At 44.7% G+C, this 16,886-nt stretch overlaps 1 protein-coding gene across 5 annotated transcripts in view; it reads left to right on the top strand.

The window, feature by feature from the left end:
* Positions 1-16,886, top strand: part of LOC139264276 (pleckstrin homology domain-containing family G member 4B) — a 240,405-nt gene that overhangs the window by 198,472 nt on the left and 25,047 nt on the right. For all 5 annotated transcript variants that reach the window (XM_070880482.1, XM_070880479.1, XM_070880481.1 and 2 more), the window contains exons 15-20: positions 189-438; positions 3,009-3,098; positions 5,056-5,280; positions 9,153-9,323; positions 10,409-10,586; positions 12,179-12,295. In XM_070880482.1, the coding sequence (XP_070736583.1) occupies positions 189-438; positions 3,009-3,098; positions 5,056-5,280; positions 9,153-9,323; positions 10,409-10,586; positions 12,179-12,295 (1,031 nt within the window). The remainder of the gene's footprint in view (positions 1-188; positions 439-3,008; positions 3,099-5,055; positions 5,281-9,152; positions 9,324-10,408; positions 10,587-12,178; positions 12,296-16,886) is intronic.

Here is a 16,886-nt window from a genome sequence, read left to right as displayed (position 1 = left end):
ATAATGGGATCACAGCCCATTGGGGGAGTAACTCCATGGGGTCTGTGACACCACTCTACTTTCAGAGGCCAAACAGCATAGAGCTACCAACTCGCAGGAGAAAATGCCGAAACAAGGTCAAGGTCATTTAACCTGCTATTGTCGCCGCTAAGAAATGTTCAAACTGGGTGTTCTTTATTTGCTCACAGCAAGCTGCAGCACATAATGGATGAAATGATCAGCACGGAGAGGGAGTACGGCAAATCCCTTGGATATATCATCGGCCACTACTTCCCAGAGATGGAGAGAATGGATCTGCCCCAGGACCTGCGTGGAAAGCGCAATATCATATTTGGGAATCTGGAAAAGCTCTACAATTTTCACTGTCAGTACTTTCTGAAGGAACTTGAACACTGCACAAACAGCCCACTTCGAGTCAGCCACTGCTTCCTGAGACACGTAAGTCCTCTTGTCATACCTACCACACAATAAATGCATTTATTTATGATTAAATGGAAATATGAAACACACAAGGAAAAAGAATTGGCAAGTGCTACCGAGTACAATGTCAAACCCATTGAGCAAATGTGAAAGGGACTTTCATCTTTTTGAGCTATGTCCCAACAAAGCCCCAGGATTGGCATATTCACCTGTCTTCAACCTCTTGTACCATAGAATCATAGAAAATTACGACACAGAAGGCCATTCGGCCCATTTTGTCCATGTTGGTTGAAAAAGAGCTACCCAGCCTAATTCCACCTTCCAGCACTAGGTCTGTAGCCTTGTAGGTCAAGGCTCTTTAAGTGCACATTCAAGTACTTGTTAAATGTGATGAGCGTTTCTGCCTCTACTACCCTTTCTGGCAGTGAGTTCCAATTCTGGATGAAAATTATTTTTCTCATCTTCCCTCTAATCCTTCTACCAACTATGTTAAATCTATGCCCCCTGTTTGCTAAGGGAAACAGGTTATTGCTATCCACTCTATCTAGGCCCCTCATAATTTTATACATCTCAATTAAATCTCCCCTCAGCCTCCTCTGATCCAAGGAAAACAAACCCAACCTAACCAATCTTTCCTCATAGCTAAAATTTTCCAGTCCTAGCAACATCCTCGTAAGTCTCCTCTGGACTCTCTCTAATGCAATCTGCAACACAAAGTTCAAAGTAAAAGCAGAATTGTGGTGTCTCTATCTATTCTACAGGAACTGAAACATGAGGCCTGAATTTAACTCAGCCCGCCCGTCAGACACGATGCGGACGAGGGGGTTAAACTGCCAGCCGGGCAGAAGCTGCGGCGCTCCCGAAGTGTTCCTCTCCCGTGCCCCATCCCACCATTTTAACTGCCGGGATTCCGGCAGTCTGGAGGCCACCCTCCAAAGGCAGGCGGGGACCTAGTTCAACTGTGAAATCCGCAGCCCAGTGATGTCGTTGGCGCCGCAGCGTGATTTTAATTTCAAATTGCGGGAGGCCCACACAGCACCAATGCTGGCAGTGTCACCTGGCATGAGGCTCCATTGTGGTCAATGTGTGAAATTCATTGATTTTTGGCAGGATTCCTTGGGAGCCAGGTGGAGCAGATGTGGTCTTTATGATGTGATTTTCATGAACTGTAAACTGTGAAGGTGGCAATCTGTGGGGCTTTGAAGCATCAATGTAATCACCTACCGCTGTAAAGCCTGTGGGAGGAAGAGCTTGTAGTTATCACACTGCATCAAGTAAAAAGATAATGCAAACTTCAGATAGTGAGCTTCGGATCTTTGGACTATCACTAACATATCCTAATTCTGTTTAAGGTGGTCACTAGGGACGCCTGATTGTTGCCTAAGCCAAAATGGCGTCGGTCATATTTAAGGCGTGCTTGTGTCGCGGGATGAAGCCCCTTATAATTGGTCCGTTTTGCTCCCATTTCACGCCTGAAAAACAAGCACAACGAGACCCGTCATTTTATTTGTCCTCTATCCCTTAAGCGCGATGCACACTGTTTCATTTAGCAGCACTCAATCCCACACAACTCGTCTGTTGCCTGCATTGTGTTTTTCTGGATTGCCAACAGCAGAGTTTCCAGCAGACACAGGGCAGTCCCTTTGGGAGATCACATGAGCCAACAGTTAACCCAGTAAAGGGAAGAAGCATCACAGAAAAGCAGCAGGGTGTATACATGGCACGCACTTCCTCATGCACGCCAAGGCTGCTGTATCCCCTCTGTGTGTTTATAGCGCGGTCACACTCCTGGGTGATGGATTGAACAAGCATACTGCCCGTCCTGAGGGCTCAGAATGCATTCAGCTCAGCTTCCAGAGAGTTGAACATATGATGCAGTCTATTCAAACTCCTGCTGGGACAAGAGGGATAACGTTGCCAGCCTAGCTTGCCTGCCTCTCCCCCCAGCCCATTCCCTATAGGGTCGGAGGCAGGAAAAGTATGAGTCTACACTCTGCCATGTTTTCTTGATGCCATAACTGAAGCAAGAACCTTGTTGTTTGTGGCAGTTCAGGTGCTAACTCTTTCAATTTAGATCCTTTTGCTATCTTTGTAACTCCTAGTTGCTATGAAGGCTTTCAATCAGTCCTGGTACCCTCCCACACGGTTAAGGAGGTTAAAAACAAAATACACTTTTTGGATTGTTAAAAATCAAAAAGTATGCAGTCTATTTGAAGTCAGCCCACTGAGTTCAATACCTCCACGAGAGTCAAAAGCCATAAACTTGTAGGTGTAAAATGAATATGTCTGTGTGATATTAATTCTGTCTCCAGTTAAAATTAAGATTAAAGAACTACTGTTAAAACCAAAGAACTCGATTCCTCACTTAACGATATAACTATAGGGAGTTGGTGGTACCTGAAAGCAGCACTTAATAGTTTAGGAACTTAAATGAGATGAGTAAATTCCATTCCAGATGAGTTTAATGAGCAGGTTCCAAGTCTGAGAATGTGGTTTAACCATGGGTTTGTATAATATATTTGGAGCCATGCAGCAGTGTCTGTTTATGCTAATGTTTACAATTTTATTTGTTTACTTTGCTCATTTAGGAAGAGCAATTTGGGATGTATGCACTGTACAGCAAGAACAAACCTCAGTCTGACACTCTGCTCGCTAGCCATGGAAACACATTCTTTAAAGTAGGTGGTGCAGACATTTCGAGAAAAAAAAATCACTTTTAATCAGGGCGGGAATATATTGACAAAAGGTTCCGAAGCGCTGCAATTTTGGAACGGAATGTGGGACCAGTTACCGACATTGAGAATAAGATGTCCGCTGTGGCTCAGTGGGTACTCTTGCCTCTGAGTCAGGAGGTTGTGGGTTCAAGTTCCACTCCAGAGACTTGAGCACATATTCCAGACTGATACTCCTGTGCAGTACTGAGGGAGCACTGCACTTTTGGAGCTGCTGTCTTTCGGATGAGACTTTAAACCGAGCCCCCATTTGCCCTCTTAGGTGGATGCAAAAGATCCCATGGCACTATTGCAAAGAAGAACAGGGGAGTTATCCCTGGCTTCCTGGCCAATATTTGTCTCTCAGCTTGTGGAACCTTGCTGTGCGCAAATTGACAGCCATCTTTCCTACATCAGTGACTACACTACAAAAGTACTTCATTGGCTGTAAAGTACTTGTGAGGTCCTGAGGCCATGAAAAGCACTATATAAATGCAAGTTCTTCATTATATGTGGTCTTAATTGGAGTTTTGAAATCCTATCTTGTAATTCTCAGCACACTGCATATTTCAAGAATTTAGGGTAGGATTTAATTCTTGGACGAGGCCAGTTGCTCTGGTGGGATGCCTGGCCTGTTTCGAAGGGCAGGCATCCTTAACATCCTGCCAGCGACCCAGCGGCCCATTCGGGTGTCCCCCTGCAGCTCGACCATTCAGACACGGTTGCCATATTGGATGGCCTACAGGCTCTCCCAGCTGACAGGAAAGGTGGTCCGTGGTTGTAGATGCTGGGGGTGAATTGAAATTTTCAAGACTGAGATCGATAGATTTTTGTTGGGTATGGGTATCGAGGGATATGTGGATTGTGGGAGAATCCAAAATTAGGAGCTCATCAATATACGATAGTCATTAATAAATCCAACAAGAAATTCAAGAGAAACGTCTTTACCCAGAGAGTAGTTAGAATGTCCTGCGCGCCAGTGAATAGAGGCCTAGTCGACAGGTCGGGGGCAGGTTGGGCCATAAAAAGAATGGCGAGTGGTGGCCATGGGCAGCATGGAGGCATGCCACTGCAAGGTACAGTGTGAGCTGGTGGAGGAGGGCGTCAGCTGTGAAGAGTGACATCATCAAGATCCAGGTCGGTGATTGAAGCGTGGGCAGATACAGCAGGAGCGGCGAGGTCGGGGTGAAGGAGCGGCGAGAGACTGTGGAGGAATGTGATCGGGGCCCAGGGGAGGCGTGAGTTCGGGGCTAGGGGCCCAGGGGCAGCACGGACCAGCCCACACTGCGATACGTGCGCGCACTAAGTCCGTGCAGCAGAGCTGGTCTCCAGTTGTCTTGGGTAATGCTTGCCACTGACCTAGCTCTGCCAAGCCCGTGTGGTGGCTGGTGTGCAACGGCCACCCCACGTTAAAAAAATCCACGCACAAGCATCTTCCATCCTTAAGGATGTAGTTTGGGTCCTTCATTGAAACACCTGTGAACTTGTCCTATTTTTGGCGTGGAAGCAAGTCATCCTCGTTTCGAGGGACCGCCTAGGATGATGATGATGATGATGATGATGGTCAGAACGTGAAACTTTGCTACCACATGGAGCAGTTGAGGCGAATAGTATAGCTGCATTTAAGAGGAAGCTCGATAAGTACATGAGGGAGAAAGGAGTAGGAGAGTATGCTGGTAGGGTTAGATGAAGAATAAACACTGACATTACCCAGTTGGGCTGTATGGCCTGTTTCTCTGCTCTAAATTCTATGTAATTCTATACTATGGATTAAAGGCGGGTAAATGGGTTTGAGGTACAGATCAGACATGGTCAAACTGAATGGTGGAACGGGCTCGAGGGGCTGAATGGTCCACTCCTGTTCTTGTGTTCTTACTGACTGCATCTGTTTTAATGCTGACTGGCTACATGTCATTTTCTGCAGAATAAGCAGCTGGCGCTTGGTGATAAGATGGACCTGGCCTCCTACCTGCTGAAACCCATCCAGCGGATGAGCAAGTATGCGTTGCTGCTGAAGGACATGATCAAAGAGTGCAGCAAAGCACAGGAGCAGGAGCTCACTGATCTCCAAGCGGCTGAGGAAATGGTCAAGTTTCAGCTTCGCCACGGCAACGACTTGCTGGCAATGGATGCCATTCGAGGATGTGATGTAAGGGAACTCCATGGCTGTCGTGAACAAAATATTTGGAAATAAAACCGTGACAATTTAAGAATCTGGGTGATACTTTTGCGGGAAAGCATCCCCTGTTCTCCTTCCTTTTTCCACGCTCTGCATCATCGCTGGTAGAGAGAGCAGTTGGGTATCATGCTCTTGGGCTTTTGCCTGTGCCATTCTATGAGTTGGCATCAGGCAGGTGAGGGCAGACGGGTGCCCTGCACATATATTCCTCCTTCCATTCCGTTCCATTTATCCCTCAACCAACCTCACCAAAACAGATTATCTGCTCATGCATGTCATCGGTGAGCATCTGGGAGCCTTGCTGTGCGCAAATTGGCTGCTGCGTTTCCCTACATTACAACAGCGACTAGACTTCAAAAGGTACCATGAAGCGCAATGTTGTGAAAGGTGCTATAAAATTGCAAGTTCATCCTCTCTCTTTTTATTGCTGTTGCTATGATCATAACAACTTGAATGTAGCTCTAAAATCCAAGTATATGGTACTAAGTGCAGTGTCTTGTGATTTACACAGATTGCTGGACTTGTCTCCGTTCATCTACCAGATAGAATTCAATTACCAGCCCGACGCCTTGAATGTTTGCAGCAGAAAAGAACAGGGATTTACATTAGCCATTTTAGACAGGGCTAAGCAAAACCTTGCAGGTCAAGGCAATTCTAATACCCTGATTATATTGCTCTCTGCAACGAGCAGCAGCTTTCAAAGAACTGAAATCCAATTCCTGGTTGACAGTATAGAGCCACTCTGTTCCGCCAGAAAATAGAAAGATTTTTCTCCCTCCCCTTAGTACAACATTTGCAATCCAGTTTCTGCACTGTTTTGCAGTCTGAGGGAAATGTTACAATGAGATGGCTGACCACATTAATTTAAGGTCAATACCTGCGGATGCCAAAATGTTCAAAGCCGTACTCCCTAAATTTGCTGTTCACTGAAGAAAGGAGCTTGTGTTTAAGAACTATCTAGATTCTGATACCATAAATAAGGCAACCAAAGTATACAGTCGGGAGGATGGAGCTATTATTGACAGACAGTATGATGCAGATCATTTTGTGTAGTTCTTGTACTTCACTATGAAGTATGATTCAATTGTAAATCTGTTGGGCGTTTACATTAGAAAGTGCCGTGTAAATTTTGATGTAGTATGCCAAAGGTTAGAGCACGTGGAGTCGGAGGACAAATGGTTGAATGGGTAGCAAATTGGCTAAAAATAGAAAGCAGAAAATAAGGGTAAAGGGAAGTTATTCAGATGGGAGGGAGGTAGAAAGTGCTGTTCCACAAGGATCAGTGCTGGGACCACTGTTAGTCATAATTTACATTCATGATTTGGATTTAGGAACAAGTAACTCAATGGCCCTGAGTTCATGGCCCCTACGGGCGCATAGGAGGTGTGCACGTGAAGATTATAGTTGAGGATCTGCAATGTTCTCACCTACTTCTTTTTTAACCCTGTGTTGGAAACCAACTGGTCCTAGGGATATGTCCCTCTTTAGTACCATTATTTTCTTCATCTCTGTTATTTTGCTTACGTTCATTTGGATGAGTCCCCATCCCTGCTTCAATACTAGTATCCTTGGTTTGTCCGACCTGCTATCCTCTTCCTTTACTGTAAATACTGACATAAAGCAATTATTCAACATGCCCACCATTTCTTTATTTTCATTTACACCATTATCAGTTTTCAAGGTGCCCGCATTGTTCCTGACCATCCTCTTTTTCCTCACATAATTAAAAGAAAAATGTGTTGATTTTGATTTCCCTTGCAATTTTCTTTTTATATTCCCTTCTTGTAGCTTTTTCTATCTGTTTTGTCACCATTTATATCTCTCCCAGTTGCCAGGATACGTGCTTTTTTTTGCATTGTTATCTGATTTTTCTTTTAGCTTTATGTTGTCCCTGACCTCTTTTGTCATCCATAGATTTTTTTTTGGCAAGTAGAGCTCTTGGCCCTGAGGGGTATAAATTGGTTCTGTATCACGTACAATTCTTTTTTGAACACCTTCCACTGATCTTCTTTCGACTAAACAATTCCTGGCTAATATTTATCCCTCAATCAGCATAACAAAAACAGTTTATCTGGTCATTATCACATTGCTGTTTGTGGCTGCCGCGTTTCCCACATTACAACAGTAACTACACTTCAAAAGTACTACATTGGCTGTAAAGCGCTTTGAAGCATCCGGTAGTCATGAAAGGCGCTTTATAAATGTAAGTCTTTTTTTTCTTTTACCCATTAACAGATTTAGATAAATGTTCATGCACCATTAAGCTGTTAGATTCCCAGAGACAGGTTAGATACCTAGGGAGTGGTGAGAATGTGGAATTTGCCATCACAAGGAATAGTTGAGGCGAATGGCATAGTTTTAAGGGGAAGCTAGATAAATACTTGAGGGAGAAAGGAATAGAAGGTTATGTTGATAGGATTAGATGAAGAGCATAAACACCCACATAGACCTGTTGGGCTGAATGGCCAGTTTCTGTGCTGTACATTCCATGTAAATATTACTTAATGTGAACCTTCTTAATTAACTTTTTGTAATATGCCCAAGTCCGTCAATTCAGGGTTTATTTTATTTGCTTTGCTAATTTTTTACCCTCCTCTTGTGAACACATTTGGCCCAGAAATCCCGATCGAGGTCTTTTCGTGGGCAAACTACTGAAAAAAGGAAAACAAATGCGCACTTACCTGAAGGTGCTGCGCCCGCTTGAACTTCCGATCCTGAGGCCTTCACTCCCTACGCATCGGAGCGCGTGCACGTTGGGACGTTTGCATACTGGAGCTGGAGTCACATGGCTCTGGGCAGCCAATCCAGGTACAGTATTTTCTCATTCATAATAATGGGAACTCCGTAAGTTGGAGTTCCCATCATTATGAATGAGAACCCCCCCCAACACACAAAACACTAATAAAAAATAGAAAAATACACTACATATTTAAGCTTCATTTAAATTAAAGTTCTTATAAAAAATATATATTTTCCTGACTTTTTAAAAAGTTTTTTTTAATTATGCCTTAAAATAAACTTACCGTAGTGGGAAGGGTTTTTAACAATAAAATATATTTTCATATATGTTTATTTAATTTAATTTTACTGTTTATGTATGTTTTTAAACACTTGCGCCTGTAAAAGTAGGCTATACACCTGCTTTTTCAGGCGCAAGATTTTTGAGGACATTTGCTGGGCAAGATATGCGTAAATATCGCAAATCTTGCCCTTGCAAGTGTCCTCGCTCCCGATATTTGTGAGATCTGTCAAGCCAGAAACTTGACAGATCGGAAAAGTCCGTTTTCAGCGCATGCGCATTGCGCGCTGAAAATCAGCTTTTCCGATGCCCTCCCGGGTCCGTAGAAACTTCGTACGCACCCAGGACATCGGAATTTCAGGCTTATTCACTCATGCCTGAGGAACTCTGCTATAATAAATAACATTAATATTTATAGCACCTTTTATGTTGAGACATCTCAAAGTATCATGAATTACTTTTTGAAGTGCAATGATTTGTTATGTAAAAGAACAGAAAGACCTTAGGACGCCCCAAATGCTTTACAACCAATGAAGTACTTTTGAAGTGTAATCACTGTTGTAATGTAGGAAATGCAGCAGTCAGTTTATACCCGCATGGTCCCACAAACAGAAACATGATAACGATCAGGTAATCTGTTTTAGTGATGTTGGTTGAGGAATAAATATTGACCAGGACACCTGGGAGAACTGCCCTGCTCTTCTTTTAAATAGTCCCATGGGATCTTTTACGTCCACCCGAGAGGTCAGAAGGGACCTCGGTTTATGGCTCATCCGAAAGACGACTATTATGGTCGATTAACCCTGGGTTGCTTCACCTCTAGGTGAACCTCAAAGAGCAAGGACAGCTTATGTGTCAGGAAGAATTTATTGTTTGGTGTGGACGCAAGAAGTATCTGAGGCACATCTTCCTGTTCGAGGACCTTATTCTCTTCAGCAAAACTAAAAAGATTGAAGGAGGATATGACATCTATATTTACAAACAATCATTTAAGGTAAAGGAAACTTGCTGTAGTTTTGAAATGTTATGGTCTTATACAACAACTACAACATCAATATCAACAACTTGCATTTATATAGCGCTCTTAACAACAACACCAACAACTTGTATTTATATAACGTCTTTAATGTAGTGAAACGGCCCAAGGTGCTTCACAGGAGTATTCTCTGATTAGAATTTTGACACCGAACTGCATAAAGAGAAATTAGTGCAGGTGAGCAAAAGCTTGGTCAAAGAGGTAGGTTTTAAGCAGCGTCTTGAAGGGGGAAAGAGAGATAGAGAGGCGGATAGAGAGGTTTAGGGAGGGAGTTCCAGAGCTTGGGGCCTAGGCAACAGAAGGCACGGCCACCAATGGTTGAGCGATTATAATCAGGGATGCTCAGGAGGGCAAAATTAGAGGAGCGCAGACATCTCGGATTGTGGGACTGGAGGAGATTACAGAGATAGGGAGGGGTGAGTCCATGGAGGGATTCGAAAACAAGGATGAGAATTTTGAAATCGAGGCATTGCTTAACCAGAAGCCAATGTAGGTCAGCGAGCACAGGGGTGATGGGTGAGTGGGACTTGGTGCGAGTTAGAACATGGACAGCCGAGTTTTGGATGATCTCTCATTTACATAGGGTAGAATGTGGGAGGCCAGCCAGGAGCGTCTTAAAGGTGGAGAGAGAGGTGGAGAGGCTGAACATTTAGGGAGAGAAGTCTAGAGCTTAGCACCAAAACAGTTGAAGGAATGGCCACCAATTGTGGAGTGTTGAAAATCAGCGATGCACAAGAGGCCGGAATTGGAGGAGCGCTGAGAACTTGGAGGGTTGTAGGGCTTTGGGGGGGGGGGGGGCGGTTACAGAGATATGATGGAGTGAAGCCATGGAGGGATTTGAAAACAATAAGTATTTTAATATCGAGGCATTTTACGGTCCGGGAGCCAATGTAGCCAAGATCAGGGGTGATGTAGTGTAAAGTAATATAGATTTTACTCTCAGTCTTCCAACTTATTTTTTATTTTGCATTCAAAAGAAGATTTTTATAGCTGTACATTTAGTGAGAATTTTCCTCTGCTCATTGGATTTTGGCTGATTTCAGACTGCAGAGATTGGAATGACTGAGAATGTTGGTGACAGTGGACTACGCTTTGAGATCTGGTTCAGGAGAAGGAAATCCCAGGATACTTATATCTTTCAGGCCAGTTCTTCTGAGGTCAAATTAACCTGGACCAGTGTCATAGGAAAAATCCTGTGGCGACAAGCCCTGAGAAACCGAGGTACGTAAGTAAGTCTCAGGCCTTTGGTTTTTGTTGTGTAAATTGAGAAGGAGTAGACGACTTTTTATCAATGTTACTTGATGGTTTCCTTTAAAGGGTTCTGATGCACATCCCAGGGGTCGATTTTAACCATGTAAATTTATGGGACAGGCTCCCTAGGTAGATGGTGGAAGCAGCTAGAATTGATTCATTTAAATGCAAATTAGATAGATTTCTATCAGAACATTTTGGAATGCAGTTAATGAGTAATTTGAGACTTGACATAAATTAAGTGTAGCATGCTTGGGTGGAACAGGTGACTTTGGACTTATGGACCACTGGGGATTTCCTCACTTCATGTCTGGGTCTCTTGTAGGCTAATAGATAGAGATTGAATACAGTGATTAGTCAACAACTCCATTACTGTAGTATTGTGCATCTACCAGGATGGTACAAGACAAATTAAATGGACTGTAGTCTTTTTCGTCTGGTAATTCCTATGTTCCTGTGTTTCTGGCGAGAAACCGCAGGAGTTAGTTAGTTCCCTGCCCACCTGCGGCAGCATGAGATGATTTAAACCACAAGGCCTCGTTACCATGGCGCCGGTCCAATTCCTGTCAATTCTGGACAGGCAGTGGCTGCCTGCCTCGCCAAAATGGCTGCCTCCCAGCATAGAGGTAGGTTTGGGGAAAGGGGATCTGGAAGGGTCTTGCGGGAGGGAATGTGGGGTGGGGGATGTGTGGGAGGCCTAAACATTCCTTGTGGAGCCCGGAGGAGCATTCTTGCTCAAGCTAGCCCCACAAAGGAGAATAACATAGTTCACTTTCAGAGACTCCTGACATCCCAATCCTCAACCTGGCAGAAAAGGGGCAGCAGCTTCCCCGCTCAGGCCTGTGTTAAAATGCCGTCGTGATCTGACTGACATCATTGGTTATATTAGCAGAAACAGAACCAAATAAACAGTACTATTCGCGGCGCTGATCTATGACCATTTAAAGTACCTTCTCAGCTCCTGGTGAGTGCTCACTGGGCAAATTCGCCCCATGATGTGGTACTGAGCCATACAGCCCAGGAGGCTTCCAGCTTCAAGCTCTGATCTGTGTAGAGTCCTCTGAGGGCAGCAGTCAGAGGGCGATATCATTGGCTTCAGAGCCCCTGGGCAAGAGAGGAGAAAGTTTGGCCAGGCTTCCTGCTACTGATTCCATTCCAGTTCCTGGAAAATGTGTGTGTTGATGTCTGCTGAAGCCAGGGGCCAGTTTGGCTATGATGCCACCACAGTTGAACAGCCTGCTGTCGCTCAACCCAGCCTCGCACATGTAGGATGCCAATTCGGATAAGGTGCGAGAGAGTTTCTAAAATAGTCATGCTTTTAGGAGAGTGGGAATAAAAGTAGGGCCAAAACAGAAATGCCACTTGAATTCCCGCCTCCCCATGAGTAGGCCTTCAAATGCCATAGTGAACAGTACCTCAGAAATAAATAGCATTAGAAGGAGGTACAACTTTCACTCGCCAAGGAAGCGTAGAGGTTGTAGCAGCACGTATGTGGTGTCAAAATATTAAACGGGTCAATAATCTCTTTCCCTGAGTACTGATCATTAAACTCTCCATTGCAGAGCTGAGAATGCAGGAGATGGTATCCATGGGAATAGGCAATAAACCATTTATGGACATCAAGCCCAGTGAAGCGGCAATCAATGACCGGGCAATTGATTATATCATGAAGGGCACAGGTATGTAAGATAAAATAACCAGGATGACGCTTAACCATTTCATTACTAATTAGCAGTTTGAGGCCTCTGTAACCTCTAATGTGCTTAAGAGTACAACAACATAGAAACATAGAAAATAGGTGCAGGAGTAGGCCATTTGGCCCTTCGAGCCTGCACCGCCATTCAATAAGATCATTCCCTCAGTGCCCCTTTCCTGCTTTCTCTCCATACCCCTTAACCCCCTTAGCCGTAAGGGCCATATCTAACTCCCTCTTGAATATATCCAATGAACTGGCATTAACAACTCTCTGCGGCAGGGAATTCCACAGGTTAACAACTCACTGAGTGAAGAAGTTTCTCCTCATCTTAGTCCTAAATGGAGTACCCCTTATCCTAAGACTATATCCCCTGGTTCTGGACTTCCCCAACATCGGGAACATTCTTCCCGCATCTAACCTGTCCAGTCCCGTCAGAATCTTATACGTTTCTATGAGATCCCCTCTCATCCTTCGAAACTTCAGTGAATAAAAGCCCAGTTGATCCAGTCTCTCCTCATATGACAGTCCAGCCATCCCTGGAATCAGTCTGGTGAACCTTCGCTGCACTCCCTCAATAGCAAGAACGTCCTTCCTCAGACTAGGAGACAAAAACTGGACACAATATTCCAGGTGAGGCCTCACTAAGGCCCTGTACAACTGCAGTAAGACCTCCCTGCTCCTATATTCAAATCCCCTAGCTATGAAGGCCAACATACCATTTGCCTTCTTCACCACCTGCTATACCTGCATGCCCACTTTCAGTGACTGATGAACCATGACACCCAGGTCTCGTTGCACCTCCCCTTTTCCTAATCTGCCGCCATTTAGATAATATTCTGCCTTCGTGTTTTTGCCCCCAAAATGGATAATCTCATATTTATCCACATTATATTACATCTGCCATTCATTTGCCCACTCACCTAACCTGTCCAAGTCACCCTGCAGCCTCTTAGCGTCCTCCTCACAGCTCACACCATCACCCAGTTTAGTGTCATCCACAAACTTGGAGATATTACACTCAATTCCTTCATCTAAGTCGTTAATGTATATTGTAAAGAGCTGGGGTCCCAGCACTGAGCCCTGCGGCACTCTACTAGTCACTGCCTGCCATTCTGAAAAGGTCCCGTTTATCCCGACTCTCTGCTTCCTGTCTGCCAACCAGTTCTCTATTCCCGTCAGTACATTACCCCCAATACCATGCGCTTTGATTTTGCACACCAATCTCTTGTGCGGGACCTTGTCAAAAGCCTTTTGAAAGTCTAAATACACCACATCCACTGGTTCTCCCTTGTCCACTCTGCTAGTTACATCCTCAAAAAATTTCAGAAGATTCATCAAGCATGATTTCCCTTTTATAAATCCATGCTGACTTGGACCGATCCTGTCACTGCTTTCCAAATGCGCTGCTATTTCAACCTTAATGATGGATTCCAACATTTTCCCCACTATTGATGTCAGGCTAACCGGTCTATAATTACCCGTTTTCTTTCTCCCTCCTTTTTTAAAAAGTGGTGTTACATTAGGTACCTTCCAGTCCATAAAAACTGATCCAGAGTCGATAGACTATTGGAAAATGATCACCAATGCATCCACTATTTCTAGGGCCACTTCCTTAATACTCTGGGATGCAGATAATTAGGCCCCGGGGATTTATCGGCCTTCAATCCCATCAATTTCCCTAACACAATATCCCACCTAATAAGGATATCCTTCAGTTCCTCCTTCTCACTAGACCCACTGTCCCCTCGTACATTTGGAAGGTTATTTGTGCCTTCCTTCGTGAAGACAGAACCGAAGTATTTGTTTAATTGGTCTGCCATTTCTTTGTTCCCCATTATAAATTCACCTGAATCCAACTGCAAGGGACCTACGTTTGTCTTTGCTAATCTTTTTCTCTTCACATATCTGTAGAAGCTTTTGCAGTCAGTTTTTATGTTCCCTGCAAGCTTCCTCTCGTACTCTATTTTCCCCCTCTTAATTAAACCCTTAGTCCTCCTCTGTTGAATTCTAAATTTCTCCCAGTCCTCAGGTTTGTTGCTTTTTCTAGCCAATTTATATGCCTCTTCCTTGGCTTTAACACTATCCTTAATTTCCCTTGTTAGCCATGGTTGAGCCACCTTCCCTGTTTTATTTTTTACTCCAGACAGGGATGTACAATTGCTGAAGTTCATCCATGTGATCTTTAAATGTTTGCCATTGCTTATCCAACATCAACCCTTTAAGTATCCTTTGCCAGTCTATTCTAGCCAATTCATGCCTCATACCGTCGAAGTTACCTTTCCTTAAATTCAGGACCCTAGTTCCAAATTAACAGTGTCACTCTCCATCTTATAAAGAATTCTACCATATTATGGTCATTCTTCCCCAAGGGGCCTCACACAACAAGATTGATAATTAGTCCCTTCTCATTACACATCACCCAGTCTAGGATGGCCAGCTCTCTAGTTGGTTCCTTGACATATTGATCGAGAAAACTATCCCGAAAACATTCCAGGAACTCCCCCTCCACCACATTGCTACCAGTTTGGTTAGCCCAAACAATATGTCGATTAAAGTCACCCATGATAACTGCTGTACCTTTATTGCACGCATTCCTAATTTCTTGTTTGATGCTATCCCCAACCTCACTACTACTGTTTGGTGGTCTGTACACAACTCCCACTAACGTTTTCTGCCCTTTGGAATTCCGTAGCTCCACCCATACCGATTCCACATCATACAGCCTGGATGTTGAGTTCCCAGCCTTGGTCATGCTGGAGCCATGTCTCCGTGATGCCAATTACATCATATCCGTTAACTGCTGTCTGCGCAGTTAATTCGTCCACTTTATTACGAATACTCCTCGCATTGAGGCACAGAGCCTTCAGGCTTGTCTTTTTAACACACTTTGCCCCTTTAGAATTTTGCTGTAATGTGGCCCTTTTTGTTTTTTGCCTTGGGTTTCTCTGCCCTCCACTTTTACTATTCTCCTTTCTATCTTTTGCTTCTGCCTCCATTTTATTTCCCTCTGTCTCCCTGCATAGGTTCCCATCCCCCTGCCATGTTAATTTAACTCCTCCCCAACAGCACAAACAAACACTCCCCCTAGGACATTGGTTCCGGTCCTGCCCAGGTGCAGACCGTCCGGTTTGTACTGGTCCCACCTACCCCAGAACCGGTTCCAATGTCCCAGGAATTTGAATCCCTCCCTCTTGCACCACTCCTCAAACCACGTATTCATCTGAGCTATCCTGCGATTCCTACTCTGACTCGCACGTGGCACTGGTAACAATTCTGAGATTACTACCTTTGATATCCTACTTTTTAATTTAGCTCCTTGCTCCCTAAATTCGTCACGTAGGACCTCATCCTGTTTTTTACCTATATCGTTGGTACCTATATGCATCACGACAACTGGCTGTTCACCCTCCCTTTTCAGAATGTCCTGCACCCGCTCCAAAACATCCTTGACCCTTGCACCAGGGAGGCAACATATCATCCTGGAGTCTCGGTTGCGGCCGCAGAAACGTCTATCTATTCCCCTTACAATTGAATCCCCTATCACTATAGCTCTCCCACTCTTTTTCCTGCCCTCCTGTGCAGCAGAGCCACCCACGGTGCCATGAACTTGGTGCTGCTGCTCCCCCCTGTTGTGTATCCCCCTCAACAGTACCCAAAGCGGTGTATCTGTTTTGCAGGGGGATGACTGCAGGGGACCCCTGCACTACCTTCCTTGCACTGCTCTTCCTGTTGGTCACCCATTTACTATCTGGCTGTGTACCCTTTACCTGCGGTGAGACCAACTCGCTAAACGTGCTATTCACGTCATTCTCAGCATCGTGGATACTCCAGAGTGAATCCACCCGCAGCTCCAGTGCCGCAATGCGGTCCGTCAGGAGCTGGAGGCGGATACACTTCCCGCACACGTAATCGTTAGGGAGACTGGAAGCGTCCCTGACTTCCCACATAGTACAGGAGGAGCATAACACATGTCCGAGCTGTCCGGCCATGACTTAACCCTTAGATTAACTTAATTTGGCAACAACAATGCTAAAGTTTGCTTACTGATGTAGAAAAGAAAAAGAAAAAGGAAAACTACTTACCAATCACCAGCCAATCACTTACCCCCTTGGCTGTGACGTCACCTTTCGATTTCCTTCTACTTTTTTGCCTTTTCTCCCTGCTGCAGCTGCAGAAGCACGCCTCTCGCCGAACTCACCACGCTGGGCCTTTTTTCCGCCTCCCCATGCTGCCTCACCGACCCTGCTCGATCTCCCGCTGTCTCTCCTGGAAGGTTGTGATTCACAAAGCTGGATTAACAATTCTCGGAGACCTGGTCGCTAAGTGTATTCAGGGCCTCTCTGCACTCCCCGAGGAACATCCCCCTATGATCCATTAATACATAAACTTTACCATGTCCCCTTCTGACGGTATTTTTAAATGCTTAGATATTTGGATCCAGAGATTGTGCACAATCTTTCTGCATTGTTCACTTTGGGAGGGCCAATTAATAGTGTAGATGAACAATGGGACCTTGGAGTGCTTGTCCACAGAACTCTTTTGGGAGGAAACTAAAACATTAAATCGTGGCCCCT

This window comes from Pristiophorus japonicus, chromosome 5 (genome assembly GCF_044704955.1).
Source record: "Pristiophorus japonicus isolate sPriJap1 chromosome 5, sPriJap1.hap1, whole genome shotgun sequence".
Lineage (NCBI taxonomy): Eukaryota > Metazoa > Chordata > Chondrichthyes > Pristiophoridae > Pristiophorus > Pristiophorus japonicus.
The sequence above is the reverse complement of the archived record's forward strand: the minus strand, read 5'-3'. Positions and strand labels throughout refer to the sequence as shown.